Source organism: Grammomys surdaster, unplaced genomic scaffold, assembly GCF_004785775.1.
Source record: "Grammomys surdaster isolate TR1022 unplaced genomic scaffold, NIH_TR_1.0 125701, whole genome shotgun sequence".
Taxonomy (NCBI): domain Eukaryota; kingdom Metazoa; phylum Chordata; class Mammalia; order Rodentia; family Muridae; genus Grammomys; species Grammomys surdaster.
Genome location: NW_021620536.1, coordinates 1,737,946 through 1,765,325, shown reverse-complemented (window position 1 = coordinate 1,765,325; position 27,380 = coordinate 1,737,946). Strand labels below are relative to the sequence as shown.

Sequence of the window (27,380 nt, the reverse complement as noted above, 5' to 3'; positions counted from 1 at the left end):
TCACATGGTAGGATGATGAACGGAATCCTAAGCGGTCTTTCATGGTGGTGGAGGCTCAGTGCTGAGAGTGGTGCTCCCTCCATGGTGGTGGAGGCTCAGTGCTGAGAGTGGTGCTCCCTCCATGGTGGTGGAGGCTCAGTGCTGAGAGTGGTGCTCCCTCCATGGTGGTGGAGGCTCAGTGCTGAGGCAGAGTGGTGCTCCCTCCACAGTGAGGTTCTGGATTTGGAGTGACACAAGCAGACGGCTCACAGCACGGCTTCCTCAGGTTGTCTTGAATCTTTATGTAATTTTAGGATTGTTGAAAGCTGAATTTTCCATTCAACTGAATTTCTAATTGATATTTTCTATTAAACCCTCCTATGGTGCTTGTAAATTTAGGAATACAAAGCACTTTCAAGCAGTTTGACAAGATCCATCAGAATCATTAAAATGCATTGGTATCCTCTATCTCATTCTGAAAACCATGGATTATTTCTATAGTTGGTCATGTATTTATAAATATTCACTGCTTATAAAGATCAAACACTGCAAAATAACTTCATGTCCAAATCTAGGGGTTGGTTAAGTAGGACACAGAACACTGTGCTAAAAAAAAAAAAAACTGTGAAAAGTATAAACTTTGCTTAATTACATCAAGTGAGCTTTTATCTGACAGTGACATTTAATTAAGAGTAAGATATCACTTATACAATTAAAATATAAATTCAGAAGCAGAGTATCTGAGATACAGTGGCTTTGTTCTACTTAAAATTGTAGTCTAGGCCAGCAGTTCCTACTCTGGTGTGGTATTAGATTTCAGAGTCTACAGGAAGCTTCACAACTTGGTTTTCCTCCTCCATTGTCCCAGTTACATATACTCCCTTCCCAAAGGTAGTCAGGGTAACACTTAGGTCTTCCGAGCCTGTGGCTCTTCAGGATGAATCTCAACTTTATTTGGTTTTTTGTTTGTTCATTTGTTGTGTTTTATGAAGAATCGCTTCCAGTCAGAAGCTAGAATCTTGGCCTTCAACTCCAGTGGATTTTGACAGAACACTTCGTAGTTTTGACCACACACAGCATAGACTGCTCTGAGGCAGAACACAAAGCACAGAGAAATTGGCACCTCAGACCTTGCCTTGTGTAGGATCTCCTATCTTTGGGGTCCAAGAAGTCTTATTTATGCTTAGAAGGTCCAGTGTTAGCCCCGCAAGCCTGATATCACAGTTTCGTGTCTCTCTTCACAAAAGTCTCAAGGGCATGCCTTCACTTAGCAAATGCATTGGGTTGGATATCTGCACACACCCTAAATGTCTACGGCATTGCCTTATCCCCTACACCTGTGGGTCAGAGAGTATCCTGGGAAAGGAACTGAGTTGAAGGGATTAGACTGGAAAATCCAGTATAAAAATCAACATTGGTGCCATTTAGAAGAGGAGACCATGAGGAAGAAGTGAAGGAGAAGACAAGGGAGGGGGACTGAGACCGAAGTTTCCATTCCTGCACTGTATGCTTAATAAGTGATTGTTAACTGTAGCCAGAAACTAAACCCCGGTGATAGAATAATCAAGATTGGAATTGCAGGGGTGGAGATCAATCTCTTGGAGAAGGCATTTGGCCACGGAAGAGAAATTCAATACCATTATCTTGGCAAGAATATGCCTGGGATACCAGCCTGCTCTTAATTACAGAACTCATAAATAAGATATTTGGCCTGGACACTACTAGCAGAAGACACTCATTAATGAATCCTGCTACACTGTTATTGTCACTGGTGAAGGGTGGGAATCATATAAGACAGCACATTCGACATACAGGTGCCTCCTGGCTCATCCATCCATTCGTTCCCTAGACAGCTGTTCAGTGACCTGTCCTGAGGCGGGCAGAGCCTCTAGATCCTGGTGTGAGTACAAGAGACACAGACTCCCTGCTGGAACTTTGAGCCATACACTGAGGTAGGAGGCCAGGAGTGAACTTTACTAAAGCAAGGGTCATCAACATTGAGACCGGTGAGACTGAAAGAAGTCACCTGGGGCAGGGGTGTCACAGTGGCAGTAGGTGGCTTAGCAAGTGAGTTCACCTGGAGTGATGTCTGTCTTCCTTTGTTCCTTTCTAGGATGCCCGGCTCTTGTCCACCATGAATGAGTGTCACTATGACAAGCGGATGGACTTCTTTTACAACAGGAGCAACACAGACACAGCGGACGAGTGGACAGGGACAAAGCTCGTAATCGTCTTGTGCGTTGGGACATTCTTCTGCCTCTTTATATTTTTTTCTAACTCCTTGGTCATCGCTGCAGTGATCAAAAACAGGAAGTTCCACTTTCCCTTCTACTACCTGCTGGCTAACTTAGCTGCCGCGGATTTCTTTGCCGGAATCGCTTATGTGTTCCTGATGTTTAACACTGGCCCAGTGTCCAAAACGTTGACTGTCAACCGCTGGTTTCTCCGCCAGGGGCTCCTGGACACAAGCCTGACCGCCTCCCTGGCCAATTTGCTGGTTATTGCTGTGGAGAGGCACATGTCCATCATGAGGATGAGAATCCACAGCAACTTGACCAAAAAGCGGGTGACACTGCTCATTCTGCTGGTGTGGGCCATCGCCATCTTCATGGGGGCGGTTCCCACGCTGGGTTGGAATTGCCTCTGCAACATCTCGGCCTGCTCTTCTCTGGCTCCCATTTACAGCAGGAGTTACCTCATTTTCTGGACTGTGTCAAACCTCCTGGCCTTCTTCATCATGGTGGTGGTATACGTGCGCATCTACATGTACGTCAAGAGGAAAACCAACGTCTTATCTCCACACACGAGTGGCTCCATCAGCCGCCGGAGGGCTCCCATGAAGCTAATGAAGACGGTGATGACTGTCTTAGGTAAGCAGACCCAAGCAAGCCAGTGTTCTCATGCATTCGGCAAAACATGGGGCAGGCAACAAATGCCTACTGTGTGCCAGGCACTCACTGTGCAGTCAGAAGGCAACAGTGAAGAGATCAGACATAAATCTCCGCCCACAGAGCTTACATTCTCATAGTGAGGAAATACATGCTCTGATGGGGGAGACAACACAGGCAGGACCTAGAAGATTAGTGTTGTGCTACAAAATGTAGCTAGCAGAAAGACTAGGTGCCGCACAAGTGTCGATTGTGATTGTCAAAGGCAACGATGGACCATGTGGCCTTGGAGTAGGAATGTAATGTGCTAATGAAGAGACAGCCTGGATCTCTGAGTCATGTCACCAGACAGAAGATGCAGAGGGAGGGAAGATATGAGGCCAGTCAGCCGTCAGATAAGGTAGCCCACTCAGGTTATGCAGGGCCATGCAACCATAAGGACTTTGGTGTTTCTGGGGGAGGTGAGAAGTGACAATCCACCGCTGCTTTGGGGAGATGCTGAAGAGAGAGAGAGCGTAGAAGCAGAAACTGCATAAGAGGGCATTCTGGGAGTTGGAGGAGTTCACAAGAGCACTGTTGGAGGTGGTAGCCAGATCCCCAGTGTGCTTTAAAGATAAGGTTGAAGGGCTCTGCCATGCTTAGGATTATAAACATAGTACTTGGGTGGCTGAGGCAGGAGGATGATAGAGTTCAAGCTTAGCCTGGGCAAAGAGTGATGCCCTTTCTTTAAAAGGTGGTGTGCATGTGAAGAAATGATAACATTTTCATTGATATGGTGAGAGAAGGAGGGGAAGGTGGAGAATGTGATTTACAGAGATGACGAAGGTGGGAGAGGAGTCACTGCGGGTCAGGGGGCGGGGCGGGGCGGGGCGGGGCGGGGCGGGGCGGCGTCAGGAATTTGGGTTCAGACAAGGTCAGGTTAAGATCCTTTCAGACATCTAGGCAGACTGCAGATCCTGAACTCAGGGGAAGAAGCCTGAATCACAAATCCATGCTTTTGTCCTGTGCTTATAGACCTTTGAGGGATTCTGCAGGGAGAAAATGGTACCGGAATCCAGCAGAAGGCATGCTCTTACGTTACGCCGGAAGTGAATGTCTCACTTTACCCCGGAAGTGAATGTTAGTGTGGTCCTGAAAGAGGACCCACGGAGGAGCACAGGTGTAAAGAGTATCCAGCAGAGGGGCTCCAGAAAGGACGAGGAAATGAATGTATCCTGGCAGCCAAAAGTCAGCCACCAAGGAAAGGGAAGCAAGATGGAGGCTCCTTGATCCAAAGTACAGAGGAACAGAGGGTTCCAAACTAAACTGTGGTTTGTGTGGAAAAAGAAAAGGATTACAGATTTCAAAACATTTTGGCCATGTTCGCTACTCAGTGTATGTGGTGTGGTTAGAAACCACCATTACATCTCCAAGACTTGGAGGTTAGCAGATACCAAGAAGACTGTTCAAAGCAAGGGTCTGTTAAATAAGTATTTATGTAGAGCCCAATATGTGCCCAGCATTACCCCGAGTCATTTTTATGAGTATTAATTTATTTAATCCTCATAGCAGTTCTGGGAGACTGGTGTCTTTAAGTATCCTGCCTCAGCCAGATAAAGAAACCAGATGCAGGGTTTAAGCAGTGTGCCCTAAGTCATTTCCCTGTTGGTGGTTGGCCAAGGTCTCAAGAATGTACATACTTGATGTCACCGTCTATAGTAAGAAGTTTTGATTTGTTTGGAGAGTGTGTGTATGTGTGCATGTGCGTGCATGTGTCAGGTTTCTGTGTGTATGTGCACATGTGTGCAGATCTGTGTGTGTGTGAGAGTGTGCATGTGTCAGGTTTCTGTGTGTGTGTGTGTGTGCACATGTGTGCAGAGCTCTGTGTGTGTGTGAACACACATGTGTCATGTTTCTATGTGTGTCTCTGTGTGAGCATGCATGTGTTAGGTTTCTGTGTGTGTGTGTATGTGTACATATCTCTGTGTGGTTGTGTGTGTGTGTGTGCATGTGTGCAGGTTTTGGTGTGTGTGAACAAGAATGTGTGCAGGGGTGTGTGTGTGTCTAAGTCAGAGGCTAACTTCAGATATTTTTCCTCAGACACTGTTTTGTTTTATGTGACAGTCCCTCAGTGGCCTGGTGCTCACCAAGGAGGCTAAGCATCTGACCAGCAGGCCTTAGGAATCCGCCTGTTTCTGTCTCCTGAGGACTAGGATTACAGGTGAACACAACCGTGCCCTGCTTTTAAATATATATTCTTTGGCCCAGACTCAGATGCACAAGCTTGCAAGGAAGCTTTACCAACAAAACAAACTCCCAAGATCTACTCAGGTTTCTTTGTTTGCTGGTATCTTTTCTGACCAGCCCTCTCCTTTGACCACCTCACTCTCCCTGTAGCTCATTGCCAGTACAAAGAAGGACAGGCCTGCATTTATTATTACTTCCCCTGGCACCACACAGGCTCTTGACACTTCTGGTAAAGACTGAAGAGTAGCATGAGGAGGTATGTCATTGAGGTGAGCTTGTCTCATGCTCTGTTTGTAAGGCTAATTATTTGTTTGGCCATGAGTCCTGTGGAATTACCTGTCTGTTTGCAAGAACACCTTCTCTCTCGGCACTTTGTCACATTGTCTCTATCACACAGGAAAAGGTAGGAAGGGCTTCTCTCTCCCAGGGGTCGAGGAGGGTCTACAGTTGTCATCATCACAGGCTTCACTGTCGTGTGTGAGTTTGATGACAATTAGGGAAGAGTTTACAATAAAGGACTTGTGTGGTTTCAGCAAGTATGGGGTTGGGTGAGAGAAAAACCAGAATAAACAGTGAAATTGTTAAGAAGGATAGGAGAAGTCATGGGATTCCAGTGTAACAAGCTGGGGAATTGGTTAGTGACAAGAGGACCGTTGGGTTGGGTGCTGAGGATCTGGGGAGGTTTCCCTGGTGGTGAGACAGAGGGATTTGGTGGAAGACAGGAAGTTAGGGAGAGGGAAATGAAACTGAAGAGTAGGTGGTAATGTTTTAAGATTTCTAGCTTGTAATTTCTTTAATGGCAGATCTTTTGAAAAATTTCTATAGAGTGATCTGAGGCACTCTATTTCATCTTTTGAGGGTGGCAAATGTCCTCATCTGATGTTGAATTGACAGTCTTTAAGTTCTTTCCAAGATGTAAGTAGCCAAAGAAAAAGGGAAAGGAAGAGGTATGTGTATCTGTGAGTGTTTATATGTGTGTGGTGTGTGATCATGTGTTTGTGTGTGTCTGTGTGTGGTGTGTGTATTTGTGTATGTGTGTGGTTTGTGTGTGGTGTGTGTATGTGTGTGTGTGATATGTGGTGTATATGTGTATGAGTGGTGTGTGTGTGGTGTGTGCATTTGTATATGTGCATGTGTGTGTGGTATGTGGTGTATATGTATGAGTGTATATGTATGAGTGTGTATGTGTTTGTGTCTGTGTTTGTTACAGAGAGAAATACAGAAACAGTGAAAGGATGAGTGAATGAGATTCCTATAGAGCAATAGCCAACACAGAATTGTGGATTAACTGTGCGTAATATAGAACCTTTTCCATGAGAGCATCTCACGACATCCCAGAGAGGAAGCTCCCAGACGGTATTCTTGTAAGACTTCAGTTGTCTAGCACAAATGTCTCCCAAATGATGGGTATTAGAAAAACCATCAGTTATGCAGTCTACAGTCATAGTCACCGCTTCTCAGAATGTGGAGATTGGACACTTAAAACTGGTGTCTCTAATAGTTGTGTGATTTAGATACTTAAATGAAAAAAAATGTTAAACCTTCTTAAGTAAGGGGTACTCATAGAGGGTTAAGTCCCAAAGTTTCTTAGAAATGTTTTTTTGAAATATTAGAAAGTCAGTTCATAAATATTCATAAACAGTTCTAAGAGGCAAGCGGTGTGGTGTGTGTGTGTGGTGTGTATGTGTGTATGTGTGTGAAGTGTGTGGTGTACATATGTATAGGGGTGTGTGTGTGTGTGTGTGTGTGTGTGTGTGTGTGTATGAATGAATTCATGAGCCTTGTCTCACTTCCAGAGAGGAAAGCGAAGAGGAAGAGGAGGAGGTCTTAGAAAGTCTGGGGTATACTCTGGAAGGAAAGGAAGAATTTATGTGTGTGTGAGAAGACATCTTAAGTATGAGAAACAGCAGGATCAAAAGTGACAGCAGAGGGCTGGAGAGGTGCTCAGTGGCTCAGAGCACTTGTTCTTGCAGAGGACCAAGGTTCGATTCCCACTACCCACATCGTGGCTCACGGCTCACCCCAGTTCAGGGGATCAGATACCCTCTTCTGAGCTCTACACTCAACAGACACAAACATGGTGTGCATAAATGCATGCAGGCCAAATAGCCGGTGCACATAAAACCGGATAAATAAATCCCTATCCCACTGGAGCAACTGTCCACCAGTGAGGTGATGGTGGTGCTGTGAATACTGGATTATCGTGATTGGAAAATCAGGTCATAGTTCATAATTCATAGTTCAGCAGCCCTGAGGCTGGGATGTAGTGTGTGGATCTCTGTCCACGGAGGAAGTTGCTTACTGGTCCTCAGTAAGAGGGCCTGGGAGACATGATCCCTTCTTCCAAAGAGCACCAAGCCCCTGCTTAAGGTGTAGTTTTAAAATCCTACTTGTCAACAACCTAATCAGCTGCAATAACCAACGTACACACAAAACTGTATTTATTGTCAAACAACATACCACGTGATCTATGGGCACAGGGACCAGAAGCCAGCTGGAATTTCTTCTATGTTGCAATATCTTACAAAACAAAACAAAACAAAAGGTAAAAGGCTTTGTGAACCTGTGCTTTTAAAGTCTTCCAGGAGACTTCCTGTTCTGGAGAGTGATTCAGTGTGTGGGTTGTAATCCACTTACCTACTCCAAGATAGCATATACCAAATTTAATAGTACCAAACCCTATAGATACTGATGATAAAGTTTCATATATAAATTAGATTAACAACAGGAACTGTTCAGAGCTCCTCAGCTTCAACATATGGGTTGGTCGGGATCTCTCTCTCTCTTTCTCTCTTTCTCTTTTTCTGTCTTTCTCTCTTTCTCTCTCTCTCTCTCTCTCTCCCTCTCTCTCATTTAAAGTAATGCTTAATGGCTTCTCTTTGTTATATCCGGTTGCCAGCATAAGTACTCCTGCACTTTGGAGTCAGTGCTAATAATGTAAGGATTCCCCAGCTAGAACCACTGTGACAACTCGACATGAGTTTGACCCTCAAGCTTCATGGTCACTAAAGGAAGAGCTTCATATCCAGCGAGGATGTGCTGGGCGACTGTGTCCTGGGGGTTGTGGGGTGGGGGAGAGATCGAGGTGAAGTGTCACACTCAGAAGAATGGAGCACATATAAAGTTATGAACTCTTTACTTCTGGAATTTTCTATTTTACATTTCCAGACCACAGTTGAGTGTCAGCCACTAAAGCTGAACGAGGGAGAGGTGGTGGGTGTGGCAAGGTTGTAATCAGTACATTAGAAAAAAAACATTAATAAAAAGAAATGCCAGCATACATTGTACTTAATAGGGTTGAGCATCATGTGCTAATCCTCGTTTGTGTGTGCGTGTGTGTATGTGCTGGAGTCTGATCTACAATGCTTCTCTCCCATGGTTTACAAGCAGGAATATTTGAAAAGCCAGGCCTTAAGGTCAAAGAGGTTGCTTCTTTCTCTTTGCCTCTTCTCTTTCTACCAAAAAGCACATACATGTGTGTATATAAATATATATATATGTGTATATTTATGTATATAAATATATGTATGTGTGTATATGTACATATATATGTGTATACAAACACACATGTCTATACACACATATATACCTACACACATATATACATACACACACATATATATACATATATACATACACATATATACATACACATATATGGATACATACACATATATACATACATGCATACATATATATACATATACACACATATATACATACAGACACACATATACATATATGCATACACATATATACATATACACACAGATATATACATACGTACTTACACGTTCATACACACATATATATACACACATACATATATACACACATATACATGCATATATATATACATACACATACATATATACACACACATATACATACATGCATATATACATATATACACACACATATATACATATACACACATATATACATATGTACACATACACACATATATACATATATACACACACACATATATACATATGTACACATACACACATATATATATACATATACACACATATATATATACATATACACACATATATATATGCATACATGCACATACACACACATATATACATACACACACATATAACTGCTAAAGGCTATTGCAAAGGCCTGTGATAATTACAATAAGCTAGGTATTTTCTTCTTTCCTCCCCCCATCTCACATGGATTGGTGCTAGACCCTCCTTTGTTCTCCTGGGACGTGCTACTTTAGACTTTGACAGGATTAATAAATGAGGAAACTGAGATTTGGAGAAGTCCAGTGGCTTTTGAAAACTTGGACCTCAAAGAAGAAGAATCTAGGCTTGCTCACCCACATCGTGCTTGGCCTCCAGTGTCTGTGGCCAAGGTGTGCCTACAACGTGGGCAGCGGCTAGGAGGAGTGTGCTATCGGCGTCCTTGGCGTGACCAAATACTTGAGAAAGAGTTGTTTGAGGAAGGAAGAGACCGTTCTGATTCATGACTTTGGGGGTGCAATCCTCTGTGCTGAGGACGATGTGGTGGCAGAGTGGCCGGAGGCTGTGGCGGCACAGGTGTCGGGCTGCTTGCCCTAAGGTGCAAGGCCACAGACAAGACAGAAGACAGGGCCAGGCTATACACCTCAAGGTCTGCCCCCACAGACAGTGATTTCTGTCAGCAAGTCTCCACTTCCCAAGGGCTCCAAACCTCCTGAATGAGTGCCACTCGATGAAGCCCAAAGGTTTAAGCTTAGGAGCCTGTGGAGGCCATGTCATAGTCACTACAAATGGGTAACTCATTTTCCAACATGAGGAAGGAGTTGAAGTCCAACAGTAGTCAGGGAGAGTTCTGCCCTGGGAAGGAGGGGAGCAGCGCTTCAGTACTTCCTGTCATGGGGTCAGTGAGCACTTCCATTGTTGCTTCACGCACTCTTCATAACACCAGGTAGGTGCTCCAACAGACACGCAAACTGGAAGTGAGGTCGTAATGGCTCTGACCCTCTTCTGGAAGCCAGCAGACCCATAGTTCTCAAACTACATGCACATCAAAGCAGACAGTAAGAGAAAGGACTTGGAGCGTGGGAGGGAATCAGACTTAGTCCTGATATTGTGACTTTCAGGCTGTGTGACCCTGAGCCGTTTAGCTAACCTCTCTGTAACTTGGAGTACCCGTCTGTCTGAGGAGACAGTACCTTTGCTATGGTGAGGGTTCATTTGTTTGTTTGTTTTTTTGGTTTTTCGAGACAGGGTTTCTCTGTGTAGCTCTGGCTGTCCTGGAATTCATTCTGTAGACCAGGCTGGCCTCAAACTTAGAAATCCACCTGCCTCTGTCTCCTAAGTGCTAGGATTAAAGGCGTGTGCCACCACTGCCCGGCACTATGGTGAGGGTTCAAAGGTGCAAAGACACGATGCTTATAAAACAGCTCAGTCAGCACTTGGTATTGGGTAAGTACTGAGAAAACATTAGTTCTTCGTGTTAGAACTTAGTTTACCTCGGGAGGGGTTCATGTCCTCTTGTCCTATTATCCCCAGAGATGCCACCAAGTACCTTGAAGACAGAGCCTAAAGCCTAGCTGTCAGTACTATGGTCGTGTGAGATTCTGGAATGTGAACAGGCAGTGATCAGGAGGCTGACACGAGGCTGACAGGGTCTCCTTTGCAGAAGGCACCTGAGAGCTAGTGAATGGCATTGTCTCTGTCACTGGAGATCTGGAGTGTCTGCTGCGGTCAGCACCAGTTGAACATCTCTACGCTCATCTTGTTGATTTCTGTGAGCTACCTTCTTCCCTCAGACCTAATTCTGTCCATGCCCTATCTCTGACAGATGACATTACTGTTCATAGTTCATTTCTGTAACATTTATGACTAAAACATTGTGTATCATGTCATAATGAACAGCCAGCCCAGTAAGAGTTCTTCTACACAGAGCCAGCATCTCGTGTGTACAAGATGTTCCTCAGGACGCATTGTCTCCATCCTATAGATACTCTTCTTGGGTCCCCTGCTTTCAGGGGCTCCTACTGGTAGCCTTTGGTAGAATTGGGAGATTTGCTGGGTCTGAAAAGAACCGGGGCCAGAGCCCAAGCCTTTAACACTGTCCATGTGCTTCATCAATGGACTGCCTTTGCTCCACTAGATATAGAGAAGAGAAGGAAGGGAGGTGGGAAAAATAAAGAAGAGAAGGAAGGAAGAAGGATGGGGGCAGGCAGGCAAGCATGAGTGCAGTGATGTCCATGAACAGACATACACACATACACATTCTCACATGCACACACATGCACACACATGCACACACATATACACATGTACACATACACATTCTCACATGTATACACATGCACACACACATGTACACATACACACATTTACACATATACATTCTCACGTATATACACATGCACACAGATACACACATGTGTATATACACACATGTACACATACACGTATATACATGCACACACATAGACACATGTACACATACACATTCCCACATGTATACACATGCACACACATACATGTACACATACACATGTACACATACACATTCTCACATATATACACATGCACACACATACATGTACACATACACACATGTATACATACACATTCTCACATGTATACACCACACACACACACACACACACTCTTTAAAAGAAAAACGCCAAAGAAGCTAACCAAGGTTCCTGGGAATTTTTACGTTTTGTTACCAGCTTTTGTGGTCTTGCTTAACGCAGATGCCCTGCGGCTCAGGAGCCTGCTTGCAGTGTTTGCTAACCAAGGGCAAATACTTGAAGAAGAAAAGCATGCCACAGCATTGTCCTGTGGAATGACCAGCTTGCTGTCATTCATGACCTTCCCTCCCTTATCAGTGTGCAGGGAGTCATATCAGATGGCACGTGAAGAAAGCTATCCAGAATGGAGCTTTCAAGGCACCAGTGTAGTACTGAGTTTGGGGCATTTATACTCTGTCTTGAGGTCACTGAGTAACTGTTGACCCGGATGCTTTCTGGTGCAACGGGGACTCTGTGGGTTGGAGGAGATGTCTGTTCTCAGGCAGGCTGGGGATGAGTGAGTGCAAAGACGCCTTAGCAGCTGCCGCAGCGACATTGCTGAACTTTTCCCCTTATTAGTGGGATCAAACACCTAAAACGTAGCTAAGGAAGGATTTATTTTGCCCTGTGGTAGCAGGGGTGTAAGGGTGCTCAACCACTTCTCAGAGGACCAGGAGGAGGGGAAGGAGACTGGCCTTTCCTCTTTTGATTCAGTTCATGGGATGGTGCTGACAGTATTCAGGAGAGGTCTTGGGTCTCAGAAGATTCTTACCCCTCTGTTGATCCTCCCTGGAAATGCCATATACACCCAAGGGTGAGCCTCATTGTCACCATAAATGTTCCTTAATATAATCAAGATAGCAATTCAGATTAATCCTCCACATCCCCTTCCCAGGGAGTGCAAGGCACCGAGAAGGCCACCATGTCTGTCGTGTATCTCTGTGTCCCACTCTCTTTGGTACCTTCTCCTCCACAGCCTTGTCAGGAGTCTGTCTTCTTTTGCTTCTCCACATGAAGCCATTTGTCATCCCATTCCTTCCTTCTGTTGGCGTCTCAATGTTTCAGATGCCTCTGTCTTCAGTCAGCTCAACGCTCATTCATCCAAAGCAGCACCCTCCCTCCAGGCCCATCGCAGGTCAGCCATCTCCTGTTCCTTCCCATAGTACCCCACAAGAAGCACAGCTGTATTAAATACAGCCTGCGCTGTAAATCCCCTTTTGTGCCCCCTTCTTTGGGTTTGCCTCTGACTTATCTTGTATTAGAAACCCAACGGGGCTTCAGCTGTGAGTAACCATTGTATTTTCTGTGTGCAAAGGTTAGAAGCACATTTTACATCTTAACTTCAGAGGACAGGGTTTTGAGAAAAGGACCTGTATCACCCTCCACCCCGAAGGCTCAGAGTTGCAGAACCCTGCAGTCCCCTCTCTGGGGACTCGATTTCTGCCATTATGGTCACTACCCACCACTCAAGAGCCCCAGCCTCTCTGGGCTAATTTAACAGCTAGAGTATTATAACAAACACTTGCGGGCCTGTGGTAGAATTTTATCAAATTCACTTTAGCATTGTAATTTTTGGGAATTTCAATGGGGACTGCTGTGTTTAGCAGGAAACTGGGCGAGAATGCTGGGCAGGAATCAAGGACAGAGGATGTTTTCTGAAATCACTGCCCATCACAGACTGAGGGACTAAGATGTCTGAAATAAAGGGCAGGAGAGCCAAGGGCTTGGAGACACCCCGAGTGAACCCCCTCTTCCTGCTTCCACCTGCTTTCCTCAACTACCATACACCCCAAGTGTATAGCATGTAATCTTTAAAAAACAATCTACGCTAACACCGGCTACTTACCAGCAATGCGGTCCCCCGCCCCCAAGCGGCGGTTCACCCAGTTTTCCTGCCATTCGATAGCTGCCAATCGGCTTACATTTCCCGTGCCATCCTTCCCCTACAATTAGCCTGCTGAAACTGGCTCTGAACCCCTAGCCCCTTATAAAGAAAACTCCAGAGGCTTAGAATTTATCAGTCAGATTTATAACAGTATATTCTCAACCCCTAAAATGCCCACACAAAGAACTCAAAACTCAGTTGATATTGATACCAGCTGCACTCCTAGATTGGACAGATATGCCGTATATTATTCTGTTGCTCTCCGTGATAGCCATAGCTACTTGTGACAATTTCAGGCCACGTGGATCTGGTTCATCTTCTTCCTCCATCTTTCTCCATCTTTCACCTGTCTGGCTGGCTTCCTCTCTTTAAAACGTTTAGCCCCGCCTTCTTTTTCCATTGCCCAATCACAGCCTTACATTTCACTTGCCCTCACCTGCATACAGACAGCGATCTACACAAATGAATCCCCTTCCCACTCCCAACTGTTCTCCTTGACTACCATACTGTTTCTGCGAGCTCTATAGTGTGTCAGAAAAAAAAATCCTGCGTTCTTAAAGAATCGCTAACTTTTAAACTTGGCGACTAAATTCCCCTTGTAAATCATTGTAAATAAGCGTTGGGGTCAGAGCGCAGGGCTTCCTGGTTTCTTGATACACCAGGTCCCAACCTCACACCTTGAAGCAAGTTACCTGTCTCAGTTGCCAAGTAACAGCAACGCACAGGCATCTAGTCACAGGGCTTACCATATAGTCGTGGGCCTTTTCCCCCCTTTGTACGTTTTCTCAAAAAGAAGAGATTTCAGCTTTTGCATCTTCTATTCTAAACATTGATTGACCGCCTCTGAAGACCCGGCCCATCCCCCAGGGAGACTCTGTATGGGCCTTGCTCTAATGTTTTATGGTTGTCAGGGGAGGACCGAGGCGTATGACTCAACAGTCTGTCATATGAGAGGTCACATTAAGTCAGAGCTGTTCTGCGGGGCTGCCCCATGCATGACTCACAGGAACCCGAATGATGGGTTTATCTGAGGAAATGCAATGCCTACCCAGAGAACGTTAACTGAAAGAGATGAACCAAAGGACCAAGCAGAAGAATACTGTGGACACGGATGGTTCCTGCTGGTTCCTGATGGCTTCCCTTGGAGGTGGGATGTAAGCCAGATCTCACTGGGAGAAGACAGGCATATACATATGCACGTGACTAGGAAGCCACGCCCCCGCCATGGGTGGGAGGGGAGCCGGGCAAACTGTTTATGGAATAACGTTCTAAACAGTAGTGCCGTTCTGTTTGTAAGGCGTCCTGCAGCCAGAGCACAGAAGGTCTTGCATCCTCAGATGATATATTACTCCTCCATGTGCAGCAGAGGTCAGGCAGGTACAGGTAGGAGCTGGCCTGAGTTGGGTGTGACGGTGTACAAAGGGCATTTCCTGCGGCTGTCCAGGCAGACCATATGCTCTGTAGTGAGGTGCAAATCCCTGCCTCTGCCTCCCACCTCATCGTAGGAGCTCTGGAGTAATAGGTGTGTGCCACTGTGTATGGCTTTACATCATTTCTCTTTACATCATCTCTGGGGATTTGAACTCAGGTCCTCATGCTAAATGCAGCAAACAGTTTACCTACCGAGCCTCTTTCAGCCCAGACCGCTTCACTTCTAAAACCAACTCTGTGCAAAACAAACAACAAACAAACAGAACACAGAATTTTATTTAAAGAGATACCACACTGTATAGAACTTGTACAGCACTGGGGGGAAAGCATCACTGTCTCTGATTTTGAGTATGAAGACAGTCTGAAAGAAGTATAAACTTGTCCAAGGTCACAAGTCAAAAAGGCAAAGAAGCATCCATTTGAAGTCCACCCCCTCTGTCCAGGATCTGTGCCCCCTCAGAGTGCGCAAGCCCAGTGTCTACCTTCTCGGCCTAGAGTGTTCCTGACCAGCCTGTGGTTGTTCCCTTTAGACTCTTCGGCACAAGCAGTTTCCTCAGCCCCAGCTCCAGTGCTGTGGGGTCTGGTTTGTGTCACTAGAGACCTGTCATATTAATTCTGTGACATAATGGCTTCCTTTTTGGTTCCCACCAGTCATACCGAGTCATCTCCTGTGGGAAACGCTTGGTTCTCAGTCAGGATCCATCTCTGTCTCTTTTACTTCTTAGAACAGTATCTGACCTTTTTCACTGACCATAAGGCATGAAAGGATTTTTTTTTTTTTTTGTTAGAGTTGGGCCTGGAGGTTGAAGGATCTCCAGGGCTCTCCATCCTGGTTCGTGCAGTCCTCTCTTCAGGACAGCTTGTTGTGTAGACTGGGGTTCGTTCCATCAGGGTGGCGGGGGAGGCACAGCGAATGTTCTAAAAAGCACGAAGTCATTTCTTTCCCTGCATCCTTAGTCCACTCTCACGCCACATTTCCCACTTTACGAAGAACAAGTCAAGATAAAAACGGTGAAGATATTAAGGAAACCACAATAGAGATTTAAAGCAAATGTAAACCCTTTAAAACACTGGCCCTTGTGACCAGCCCCTGATGGCTTGGCCATGAGACTGACCTCTGAACCTTAGATAGACAGGGCTAACCCTTCCAGGAGCCAGGAAAGTTAGCGTTCATTCAGTGTTCTTGCTGTGTGTGTTGGTTAGTGTTTAATCTCCTTGATCTTGTAGTCCTTTCTTCTCTCAGGCTGATATCTTTTTTCTTGTCTTCAAGCTGGAACACTGGCAACAAGACATTCCTGGCATTTCCAAGCTGGGCTCACCAAGGAGTCGGGGGCAGATCCTTCCTGTTTTGTTCTCAGCTTGCCTACTTGGTCCAAGACAAGGCTAATGAAATGTTCAGAACAGCGCCCCTCACGACTGAGTTAACCTTTAAGAGCCCCACACATGAGCCTTGGACCAACGTTGAGAACTTTGTGTACAGCTGGAGCAGTCCTTCCCTTGGAGGGTCAGTGTCTTCCCAGGAAATGTCTTGAACTCCTTGTTCCTAGGACTTCCTACAGTTCAGCCAGGTGTCCTTGCAGATGTTCTAAGCTCAGAGCCCCTGTGCTGGGTTTGTTTGTGAGGGTAAACAGGCTGTTCTCCTGGGATTATGAGACTGTTTAGATCTGCCTGCCTGCCTCCCTTCTTCCCTTCCTCTCATCCTCCCTCCCTCCCTTCCTTCTGCCTCTTTCCTTCCCTTCCTTCCTTCCTTCTTTCCTTCCTTCCTTCCTTCCTTCCTTCCTTTATCCTTCCTTCTTCCCTTCTCCATTCCTTCTTTTCCTTTCTTCCTTTCCTTCTTCCTTTCCTTCTTTCCTCACTCCCTTCCTTCTTCCCTCCCTTCCTTCCTTCTTCCCTTCCTTCCTTTCCCTCCCTTCCTTCTTTCTTCCCTCCCTTCTTTTCACCCTTTCTTCCTCCCTTTCTCCCTGTTTTCCTTCCTTCCTCTCTTTCCCCTTCCTTTCCTTTCCCCTTCCTTCCTTCTCTTCCTTTCTTCCCCTTCTTCCTTATTTCCTCACTCCCTTTCTTCTTTCCTCCCTTTCTTCCATCCTTCCTTCCTCCCTCCCTTTTTCTTCCCTTTTTCCTTCTTCCCTTCCTCCTTCCCTTCCTCCCTCCCTTCCTCCCTTCCTCTGTCCTTCCATTCCTTCCTTCCTTCCTTGGTGTGTGTGTGTTCATGTTTGTGTGGTTTTGCATGTAGGCTTATGTCCATCTCTATGGAGGTCATAGGTCAACCTCAAGCATCATTTCTCAGAAGCCATCCGTCTTGGTGGGAATTTTGTTCGTGTTTTGAGATAGAGTCTCTAACTATTACCAGGAAGTCACTGATCCAGCTGACCAGCAAGCCCCAGGGATCTGGCTGTCTCTGTCTACCTAGGACTTGCATGTCAGTGTAGCTGGATTTTTATGTGGGTTCTGGGAATTGAACTCAGATCCTCATGCCTACATGGAAAGCACTTTTCTGACTGAGTCATCTTCCCAGTCCCCAAACAGTGTTTTCTGAGACTTGGCTGAATAGTGGGATTTAAGATGACACCAGTTTTGAGCTATAACTCATTGGGTCTGTATGTTGCTCAGAAGCTGACAATATATATTTTTTTTTTGGTAGGATGGGATGATAGACTGTCAGAGGACATGGATGGTTTAAGAAAATTAGTGTTCATTTACAGAGTGCTGCCTGAGCCTTTGCCCATATTGCTGACTTGAAAGGAAAGAAATATCTGTTTTTTTAAGGCTGCTCACAGGATCACACTCCTAGGTCAGACAGTCTCTCAGTGTGTCCCTAGGACAGTTCCAGACACCAACCATTGGGTTATAAACTTCTGTCATGAAAGCAACCCACCTCAGGGTGCAGCAAGGATATCCTTAAGTTCTTAAATTCAAGTTTCATGGGATTACTGCAGATTCAGGCACCAGAGACAAGGGGGGTTCACTACTGGCTGAGAGAGCCCCCTAGGCTTGTCTCTGGGGAGAACTGAGGAGCTGACAGAGAGGGAGGGGTGCTAAACTGAGATCTTCACTAAGATGTGGCTCTGTGGATCCTGCAGCCCCCTAAGGATGGACTCTGGGGGCATGGGGACTTGTACCAAGCCTCAAGAAGCTCAGAGCGTTAGGACAAGCAGCTGTATTAGATGATGCAGAGAGAGACTTAACAAAGTCTAGAGGTTCAGAGAACATGGAGAAACCAAGGTGCTTGAGCAAAGATGGCTTCTGATACTATGTAACAACAATGAATGAAAAGGAGGCCACAGATCTGAAGGCGAACAAAGAGAGTTTGGAAGAAAGAAAGGGAGGAACGCTGTGATCTTATCATCTCAAAAAAGCTTTAAAGGAGAATCTCATCAGTATCTGTTATATGGTCGAATGAGTAAGAATTAAAAACTCAAGAGACCAGGGTCTAAGAGAAAGCTGTAGTGTCAACACCAGGGAAGTGGGCTACAGCTTGAGTGTTGTATAAGAGAGACCTCATTCTTGTACGGTCCCTTGAGGATATATTGAATATTCTAGATATCCTGACTATATCAGTTTGGGGGAGAATGGGCTGTGACATCCTTTCATGAAATAAAGTTGGATGCTAAGATTATAACATATATTTCCTTCTCATAGTTGATAACATCCTCCAGCATCTCTGGGCTCGATTGAGTTTCCTGGAGAGTTCCCTGGCTATTTTTTCAGGATGGGTACATAGTCATGGACGGGGAAACTGGCGTCCTGGGCAGCTCGGGCATCTAACACAGAAGACCAGGAAAGGTCAGAAGGTGATAGCAAACCTATGCTTACTCGAGGGGAAGGAAGTAAAGCAAAAAGAGGCTGCACACATGCAATGGACACTGCTCCCACTGCTGTGGCTATGCGAGCTCTGGAAAGGCTCGGCTTGTGAGTGGGCTGTTGGGATCCAGTGAAGGAGAGGGGCTGCTTGGCTGGGCAGACATCTCAAGGCTTAGGCTACTGTTCAGAGCGATGCAGGGAAGTCTGCAGAAAGCACAGCATGAAACTGCAGTCCAAAGATGGTACAGCACCAGAGTGTGGGTCCTCAGATGTGCTTAGATGAGCAGAGGACAGCGATGGTGCTTCCTTAGTGCACTCAGGGGTCAATGGTCAGGGTCAGGAAGAGTGAATTCTTTCTCTGGAGAGCCAGTGAGTCCCAGAAAGACTGACAGGGTCAGGATAGCTCCAGCCCCAGAGGATCTGGGAAATAGTCAACTTGCTGTGAAAACCCTGGTTAATAAAGTTGGCTGGATTAGGCAGATGTCCAAACAAGGCCTGTGGGTCACTGGGTCTTTCCTGATCAATAGGTGACTTACTCCCAGTGCGTGCGGGTGGGCTCCAATGGGCTGGGGTTTGGAGAGCTATTCAAGGAGACAGTTCCCTATAGAAATGTGGCTTTAGGAAGTACTGTGGCCTTTGTGTCAAGAGGCATTTTTAGCTTGTACATGAGTTCTGTGTCTCCTCCTATGTGCGTGCGCGCGCACACACACACAAATGTATACACAGGCATCTGAATACATGTGTGAAAGCACACAGGCATGTACAGAGAGGAGTGCATACATATATACACAAACACACGGACACACCCACACAGATACACACAAATGTATACACAGGCACCCACATACATGGGTAAAAGGACACATGCAAATACACAGGCATGCATACAAGTACATGTATACACACACAGACAACACACACACAAATGTATATACAGGCACCTACATACATGTGTGTGCTTATACAAAGAGGCATGCATACAAGTGCATGTATACACATGTGTGTGTGCTCATGTACACACACACACACACACACACGAGTTTCTAATTCCATGGTCTCCTGGCTAAGCCCTGAGCATGGATTTAGGAGGAATAACTGAAGCTCTCTGACTACTCTTATCCCAAGGGGAGGAACCTCACAGGCACGAGATACAGAGATGGTGGCAAGCAGAGGAAAAGAAAAATAGGTTTAAAAGACACAAAAATGCCGGGTGTCCCAGGAGGTGGTGACAGAGCTGGTGTTGGGGGAGGGGCAGAATAATTCAGTTTGGTTAGTGGAAAAACAAACCAACAAATAGTGGTTTGGAAACAGAGCAAGTCCAATAAAAGACTAGGGTCCTGAAGTGAAATCCCCCACCTCCCTGGAGATCCATATCTTGTAGAACCCCAGGTAATACCTTCAGCTTGATCTTAAGGAGGATAAACTACAAGACACACACTTTTCCAAATAGTTGGTTGAAGTGATACCATTCTGATCTAGTGGCTTCCACTTTAAAGTACATTTCTTTCTCCCATTTTATCATTAAAAATTTTTTATAATATTTTGACATTGTCTTGTTCTTTTAGTTATTAGGAATAAATGGTTTTGTTAGGCTGGAATTAGCCAGTTTGAATTTGTTCCCAGTCTTATCTGCACCAGCACAAACAACCCCTTTGTGGGTGATGAGAGCAGTTTAATGGTGTGGTCTAGAGGAGAAAGCACTATTACTCAAGCTATTAGTACTGGGGGACTCCTTGATGACCTCGTCCAGTGGCCTGCAAACCATACATCCTGCATTACTGCACTCCTGAGGAAGCATGAAGAGAGGCAGCCTGAAAACATTAGAGAGAATGGGAAAGCCATAAAGAAAAGCAGAGATACCTCGTAAACGAGAGGCAAGAAGGGCCTTCTAAAATTAACCCAGTGGCAGAATTTACTAGCTTTAAATGGCATGTCACCACACCAGGATGTTTGAATCGGGCAGGAGTTACCACTGCAGCATTAAAAAAAAAAAAAAAACTAAAAATAAAAAAGTCAGGTTCAGCAGTTCTGCGTGCTGCTGTGACCCTCCGTGGGAACTGGAATGGTTGAGAAAATGCAAATGAGGCTGGGCATTTGTGACCTTTACTAAAAGAGTGTGACCCCAGTGGCAAGGGCATCTTTAAGACCCCTCAGTTAATTTTTTGAAAACTTCAGGGAGTCTCCTTGGCAGTGTTATAAACCACCTATCTTGAATTTCTGTTTCATTAGCATTTTTAGTGGTACATAATAGCATCATAAGGTTCTGTCATGACATTTTCGTACTTATATCATGTATTTCAGTCATATCCACCCTCCCCCATCACCCTCATTGTCTGTGTCCCATGGACGCACATTTCTTTGGAATTTTATTTTATTGAGCTGTTAATATCAGAGTAGGATGAGCTGCCTTGACCAAGCTGTTGCTCGCAATGCCATTCAGACACAGGCCCCCTGTCATGAAGCTTCAGTAGGAGTGACTCTTTGGGGTGTGGTGTGTGAACTGGCCGAGCGTGTTCTCCTGGGTCTGTGTTTATATACACTCTATGCCCGTGTTTATATACATTCCGTACATGCGACAGTGGCGCGGTGGTAATTAGCACAGTTTCAGATGCTCCCTGGTGGTTTCAGTGTCCTTTCAGAGGTTGGTGAACTCAATGCCCTGAGTTTTCCTCTAATAAAATGTGTTGTATCAGGGCCTACGTTCTTCTGTTTTAGTGTTCATGATTTCTGAGAGGTTTTTGTAAACTGGTTTCTCATTTTGGGTGCCTACAAACATGTTATCAGTATTTAATTTAAACGATTGATTGTTCTTAGTACTTATGGACAAGCACCCTTTGCAATATAGGAAACATACATTTTCACTGTCGTTGTATGTTATTTTCTAGTTCAAAGAGTGTCACCCCCTGGCCTGTGACCTCATGGCCCTACCGTCCTGTCACCTCATGCCCCACCATCCGATAGCCTCATTCCACGTGTCTTTGATGGATTTGTACTTCAGGGTATTCTCATTTGCTCTCTGGATAGTGTATGTAGTTGTTAACATGCATGTTGCTGTGACCACACACCTGAGAAGAAGCAACGCCATGGAGGAGGAAGGGTGTATTTGGTTTATAGTTTGAAAGGATACAGGCCATCATGGCCCATGGGGCCTACAGCAGGCGCCTGGGGCAGCAGGCTACAATGTTGCTGCATTTGGATACAGAGAACAGAATGGCAAGTGGAGTGGAGCTATCAAACCTCAAGGTCTGCTCTCACTTGGTCTACTCCCTCTGGCAAGGCTTCATTTTCTGAGCTTTGACACTCTCTGAAAACTATGCTGTCAGCCGGGGACCTGAGTGTTCAAAGACATCAGCCCAGGGCAGACCCTTGACATTCAGATCCAAGTGTGGGATGTGGATGAGGATGGAAAGCCTGGGCTTCCCAAGAAGGAATCTAACTTTTAATGACATTTCCCTCAAAGTCAGAAAACAAAGAATGTGTTCTTGGGAGTAAAAGAAAGACAACACCAATAAGAAGTTTAAACAACATACACAATGGCCATTTGTCTTTTAGTGACCTCAAAATGGTTTCCTATCTGTTTGGTTAAGTCACTCAGTAACCCTGAGCCATGGATGGGACACGTTCTTAGGAGTTTCTAAATAAAGCCTCTAGAAGTGACAGAATTAGATAATGTAAATATATTAATACTCAGAACTTAAGTTCATAACTATTAAATTGCATTGGCTCCAGGATTTAAATGAACTTTAACATCTTTGTAAGTCTTTTTTAAACCAATTTGCTTGTCGCTAAAACGTTCGTACATATGACAGAGTCTGTGGCCTGGAAGGTAAAAACCCAGCCCCCACGAAGCACAACATCTGAACTCTTTCCCTGAAAATGAGACAGTCATCTTGTACCTGTGTGCATGTGATACCACACAAAGAAGAATCATTTTAGTACACCTCTCTCTCTCTCTCTCTCTCTCTCTCTCTCTCTCTCTCTCTCTGCGTGCGTGCGTGCGTGCGTGTGTAATCTCAGCAACTCTAATGTTACATTTTACTCTACATCGAATGGTTGATATTTTGTGAGCTTTTTCTAATATTTCATCATGAAAATGATGCTCAGGTCAATACCGCACATCTTCAAGCTAGTTTTGATAGGCTAGGTCATATGAAAGTTTGTAGATTGAGAAAATACTTTCTCTAAAATCCTGTTAGATGCTTCTCAACCACCTTCCAGCGGGTTGTGTCAGAATGCACTTCCACGAACAATACCACAGCCCTTTCTCCATCACATCAGGTGGTTATACTTCACAGACCTTTAAATGAAAAACACCCTTCTGCTTAAGTACAAGATGTTTGAAATAGCACACACTGTCCGAGGAACATTGTCCACTCCCCCGTACTCATTCAAATGATATTTGCTAAGAATGGCTATCACTGGGCTCCTTAAAACCAAGGACAAGTCCCTGCTTTCATGAGCTTAGATAGCAGCTTGGGTGACCACACACAAACACAATATATGAACACACTATGTGAACAAAAAGAAAGCAGAGAGACAGATAGGCGGTAGGGCTGGTGAGGACAGGGTCCTGAAAGGTTGCTCTTCTACTTGTATAGAGGCCCAGCTTCACAGAGGCTAAACACGCTGGTTACCTGAGAAAGCAATGTGTCTAGGCAGAGCTGACATCAGCAAAAGCAAAAGCTTGAGAGAGGAGCCAGTTGGGAAAGTTCCAGAAACAGTTCTAAAACTGTACTGACTTGCTTTGCCAGAAATGGAACGTTGGGCAACTTCCTTTTTGTTTGGAGTGACCTTGTGACCTGTTCAAGTCTCTTTAGAAGGTGCTGCTGGAAGATCAGGGTTGTTACCATTGACACCGACCAGTGAGTCCCTGCCATCGTCCCTCACTTTGTATAACTCCTGTCCCCAGCGAAAGACTCGGGACTGTGAAGTTTAAAGAAGGATAAAACAGCTCACTGCACCTCCACCATAGAAAACGCTCATGGCGGCAGGCTGGCTCCTTCCTCGTGCTTCTTTGCCTTGTACAGAACTCATTACTGTGTTTGAACATCACTGAAGATAGGACGTCACGCTGAGAATTTAACTCTTTTGGAAGGAGGTCCTAGCCCTGTGTCTAAGGGTAGTCCAGCTCATACCTAGAGATTCTGGTGCAGGCTGAAATCAGCAGGAGTGTACTGTACTGGGAAAAGCAGGGTAGGGGCGGGGCATGAAATGACATGCGCAGTTTCAACATGAGGATGGAGACTTCACCACACATCAGAGCTTCTGCAGCCCCAGACTCGGGGCTCAAGCCTGCCACCCACCCAGACACTGCTGACGTTCACCTATGAAGACCAAATAATCGAGGCTCGTTTCTCTGCAGCACCTGGACTCCATCATGGAAGCTGCCTTGTCTTAGGAAAGGATGCCATTGCCTGGGAGGAAGTTCTAGGGGACTAAAGTATTTATTGGGTGGACTTTGCTCCCTGCACCGATTCTGCCGTGTCTCAGCATGTAAGGAAACTTTACCTTTCATTGCTGTCCTCCAAGAAACTTATGCAAGAAGAAGCAGAGAAGAAAAACCTCCTTGTGAGCGCCAAATGTGATAGTAAGCTGGGATTCAAACACAGGACTAATTACTATTATCTTCTCTCCCGAAAAAGACTTTCCAATTCATTTACCTGCACAGAGAAAAAGAACTTGCTCGTTCACAGGCACCTTGACAGATGAATACTTTTAAGGAGTTTTGAGAGTGTGATGCATAGGCTAGCCGGGGAGGTTTATCACTGGCTCCTGTACCACTTATTTTATCAGAGTGAAAAGTAATCTATTAAGTGTGCTTCTCTTAAGGCATCTTTTCAGAAGGGTAAAGAAGTGCCAGAAATATGTCATCTGCAAGTCCATTTGAAGCATTAAAGCCGCTTGGATAACTGTACAACCTTGGGGGGGGTCGGGTCTCACTTGGATAACTGTACAGTCTGGGGGGGTCTCACTTGGATAACTGTGGGGGGTTTGATAAAGTGGGGGGTTCCCACTTTCTGGGAGGGAAGGAACCCCCCAGATGAGGGAAGTTCTTTTGCTTGAGACCCTGAAATTATAGTACCTGGTGGATCTTGAAGGAATGCTATTTCAGGTTTGATATCTCTATCTAAATGTAGAGTTCCATTTACACATTAACTGCCCTTCTGGTTGGAGAAACAGGAATAGACTGACTTTCACTTAAGTGAGAAAGAGAGGAGCAGTCCTACACAATGCCAGGGTGTGGAGATGACTTGCTAGGGGCAGCCTGGGGTAAGGAGTGCCCCAGGGCATGCTGGGAAGTTCTTCCTGTCTGCTTCTCATCTGAGCTTCTCTCCTGGTGCTTATGTAATTCTTCCTGCTTCTGCTTCTGTTGTGTACAGCATGGAAGTCCACAGCTACTTCATGCCTGTATCAAAATGCCCCTCTTTCTTCCATGTACATATTTTTTTTTAACTAACTCAGTTTATCCAGCCTACGGTTCTGACACCTGTCCCTTAATAATTTAGACTATTCTGTCTGTCCAGAAGCTGGGATCCAGGAAAGGAATTCTAGATGGTCCAGCATAGTCAGGGTTGGGGACTTCAAAGAAACCAATTTTGATCAGCAGGGGAATGAGGTTTGCCATGATCCTCAACCATGTAATCATGTGAGGATGCTTGAATGGAGGTGTGGTGGGGGGGGAGAGGGAGGGAGGGAAGAGGACTAACACGGAGTGCACACAACAGTGGTCATAACTGTTACAACTCCACTGTAGAATGAAGATCTGTAATTTGTATCTGGCCTTTTTAGTCTCAGAACATAAACTGAATACATGAACTAACTTCAAACTAAAGCAGGCAAGTTCTAGGCTGACAGAGGAGCCAGTAGAATTTTCTAGACGCCCCCCCCCCCAGGGAGACTCATCTAATTTTTTTCTCCTTTAAAGGAAAAATTTCCCTTTAGTAAGATATAAAAACACTCTAGATGGGATTTTCGTTGTTAATGTTTTTTCTTCTTACTTTCTTCCTTTCTTTTTTCCTTCCTTTCTTTTTTTCTCAAAACTGTTCTCAGAAGAAATTTTCTTTATGAGAAAGGGTTTCCCCAACCTAGGCAGCCAGACTCACCCCACTATCTTCTTGCTTCCATCTCATGAGTGTTGACATTGTAGCTGATAATTTTTGTTGTAATGGGCTACTGTTGCTTTAAAATGTTTTGATTAAGGTAATGAACAAACCAAGCGCTATGTGCCATAAGTAATAACTTGCTATCTTCGCAGATCTCTTGGGTAAATATTTTTATGATTATGCTTATATTTTAAGTGGCATTTCAAATATAGTTCACAAAAAAAATGGAGAAGGAGGCTTCAGGAACTCAGTTATGGTCTATGCTCTAGAGAAGAAAAACCTGGAAACAATGGAGATGTCTTTTTGCAAGGCCGAGCATTGCCAAAGGCAGGGTAGCTGCTCAGAACTGAGGGCTGGGTACCGTTCAGATAATAGCACCAGTGAGGCTGTACATATGTCCCAGATGTGGAGATAGAGGTTTGGGATGGCACAGCAGAAAGTCATCTCTGACTAAAATTCTAAGTGAAAACCAGCTGGTGTTTTCTGGAAACAGGGTCTTCGTTTCAACATCTTTGCGCAAGAGATGGTGCCCCCAACAAGAAATTCAATGTTTAATTCCTGCACAAACCGTTGGCACACTGTCAACTCCTTTGGTTATAGTTTTTCTTCAACCACATTATTGTTTTAATGGAACATCTGCTTTGCTTTGAAGAGTCCACAGAACTAAACCCTCCCACACCTTGTGTGAGGCTGCAACTCCTCTGTCATTAGTAAACTGTTTAGAAAAAAAAACCTTATAAAATGAAATTTCTGCCATCCTAAGCATTCTCACAAATCTAAGGAAACTCTCCCCCTCCTCATCCCCTCCCCCTCCTCCCTCTTGTTTTTGTTTGTTTGTTGAGACAGGGTTTCTCTGTGTAGCCCTGACTGTCCTGGAACTTGCTTCGTAGACCAGACTGGCCTCAAACTCACAGAGATACCCCCCCACACCCCATGCACCTGGAGTTCGGGGATTACAGACATGTGCCACCACCGCTCAGCCAGTCAGTCCTTCTATATAGGAAGGAATTCATCTCTTCTGTAAGTTAGCGTTGTGCTTGGTCAGAATGACACTCCCAGACCATCCCCTGTTAGAGTTCGGTTTGATAAGAATCCTTCATGGAGGTACATAATGCTCTTTAACAAGTCTTTGTATGATGCTGTCGGTTCTAGCTCCAGCATGTGTTTAGGATTGTCACATTACCTCTTTCCTGTAAAACTCTGCAGATGGCATGCATTCTATCCCGTGAGTGCCTATAGATACATCATCATTGCTATCTGCTTCTAACAACAAAGCAAGCACTCAGACAGTCATCACTCGGTGCCCGCACTCTTGAAGCACTCTCCAGATGATCGCTGGTTTAGTACGCATCTTCCCTGAAGTATGGCTTCTCGTTTTCTCATTATCCACACTGTAGGCAGATGACTTAACTGATCTGCTGAAGGGCACTTGCTCCAGGTCACGTGGTCAGTAGTGGGCGGAGCTGAGACTCGAATGCAAACACTCTATGAGGCAGAGAGTTGCCATGATTTATTAATCCCACAAATATTTATTAAGC

The 27,380-nt window shown here is 45.1% G+C and overlaps 1 protein-coding gene across 1 annotated transcript in view; it reads left to right on the top strand.

The window, feature by feature from the left end:
• The first annotated feature begins 1,906 nt into the window (after positions 1-1,906).
• Positions 1,907-27,380, top strand: part of Lpar3 (lysophosphatidic acid receptor 3) — a 49,294-nt gene continuing 23,820 nt past the window's right edge. The window contains exons 1-2 of the mRNA XM_028788118.1: positions 1,907-1,931; positions 2,093-2,849. Of these exons, the coding sequence (XP_028643951.1) occupies positions 2,114-2,849 (736 nt within the window). The 5' untranslated portion in view covers positions 1,907-1,931; positions 2,093-2,113. The remainder of the gene's footprint in view (positions 1,932-2,092; positions 2,850-27,380) is intronic.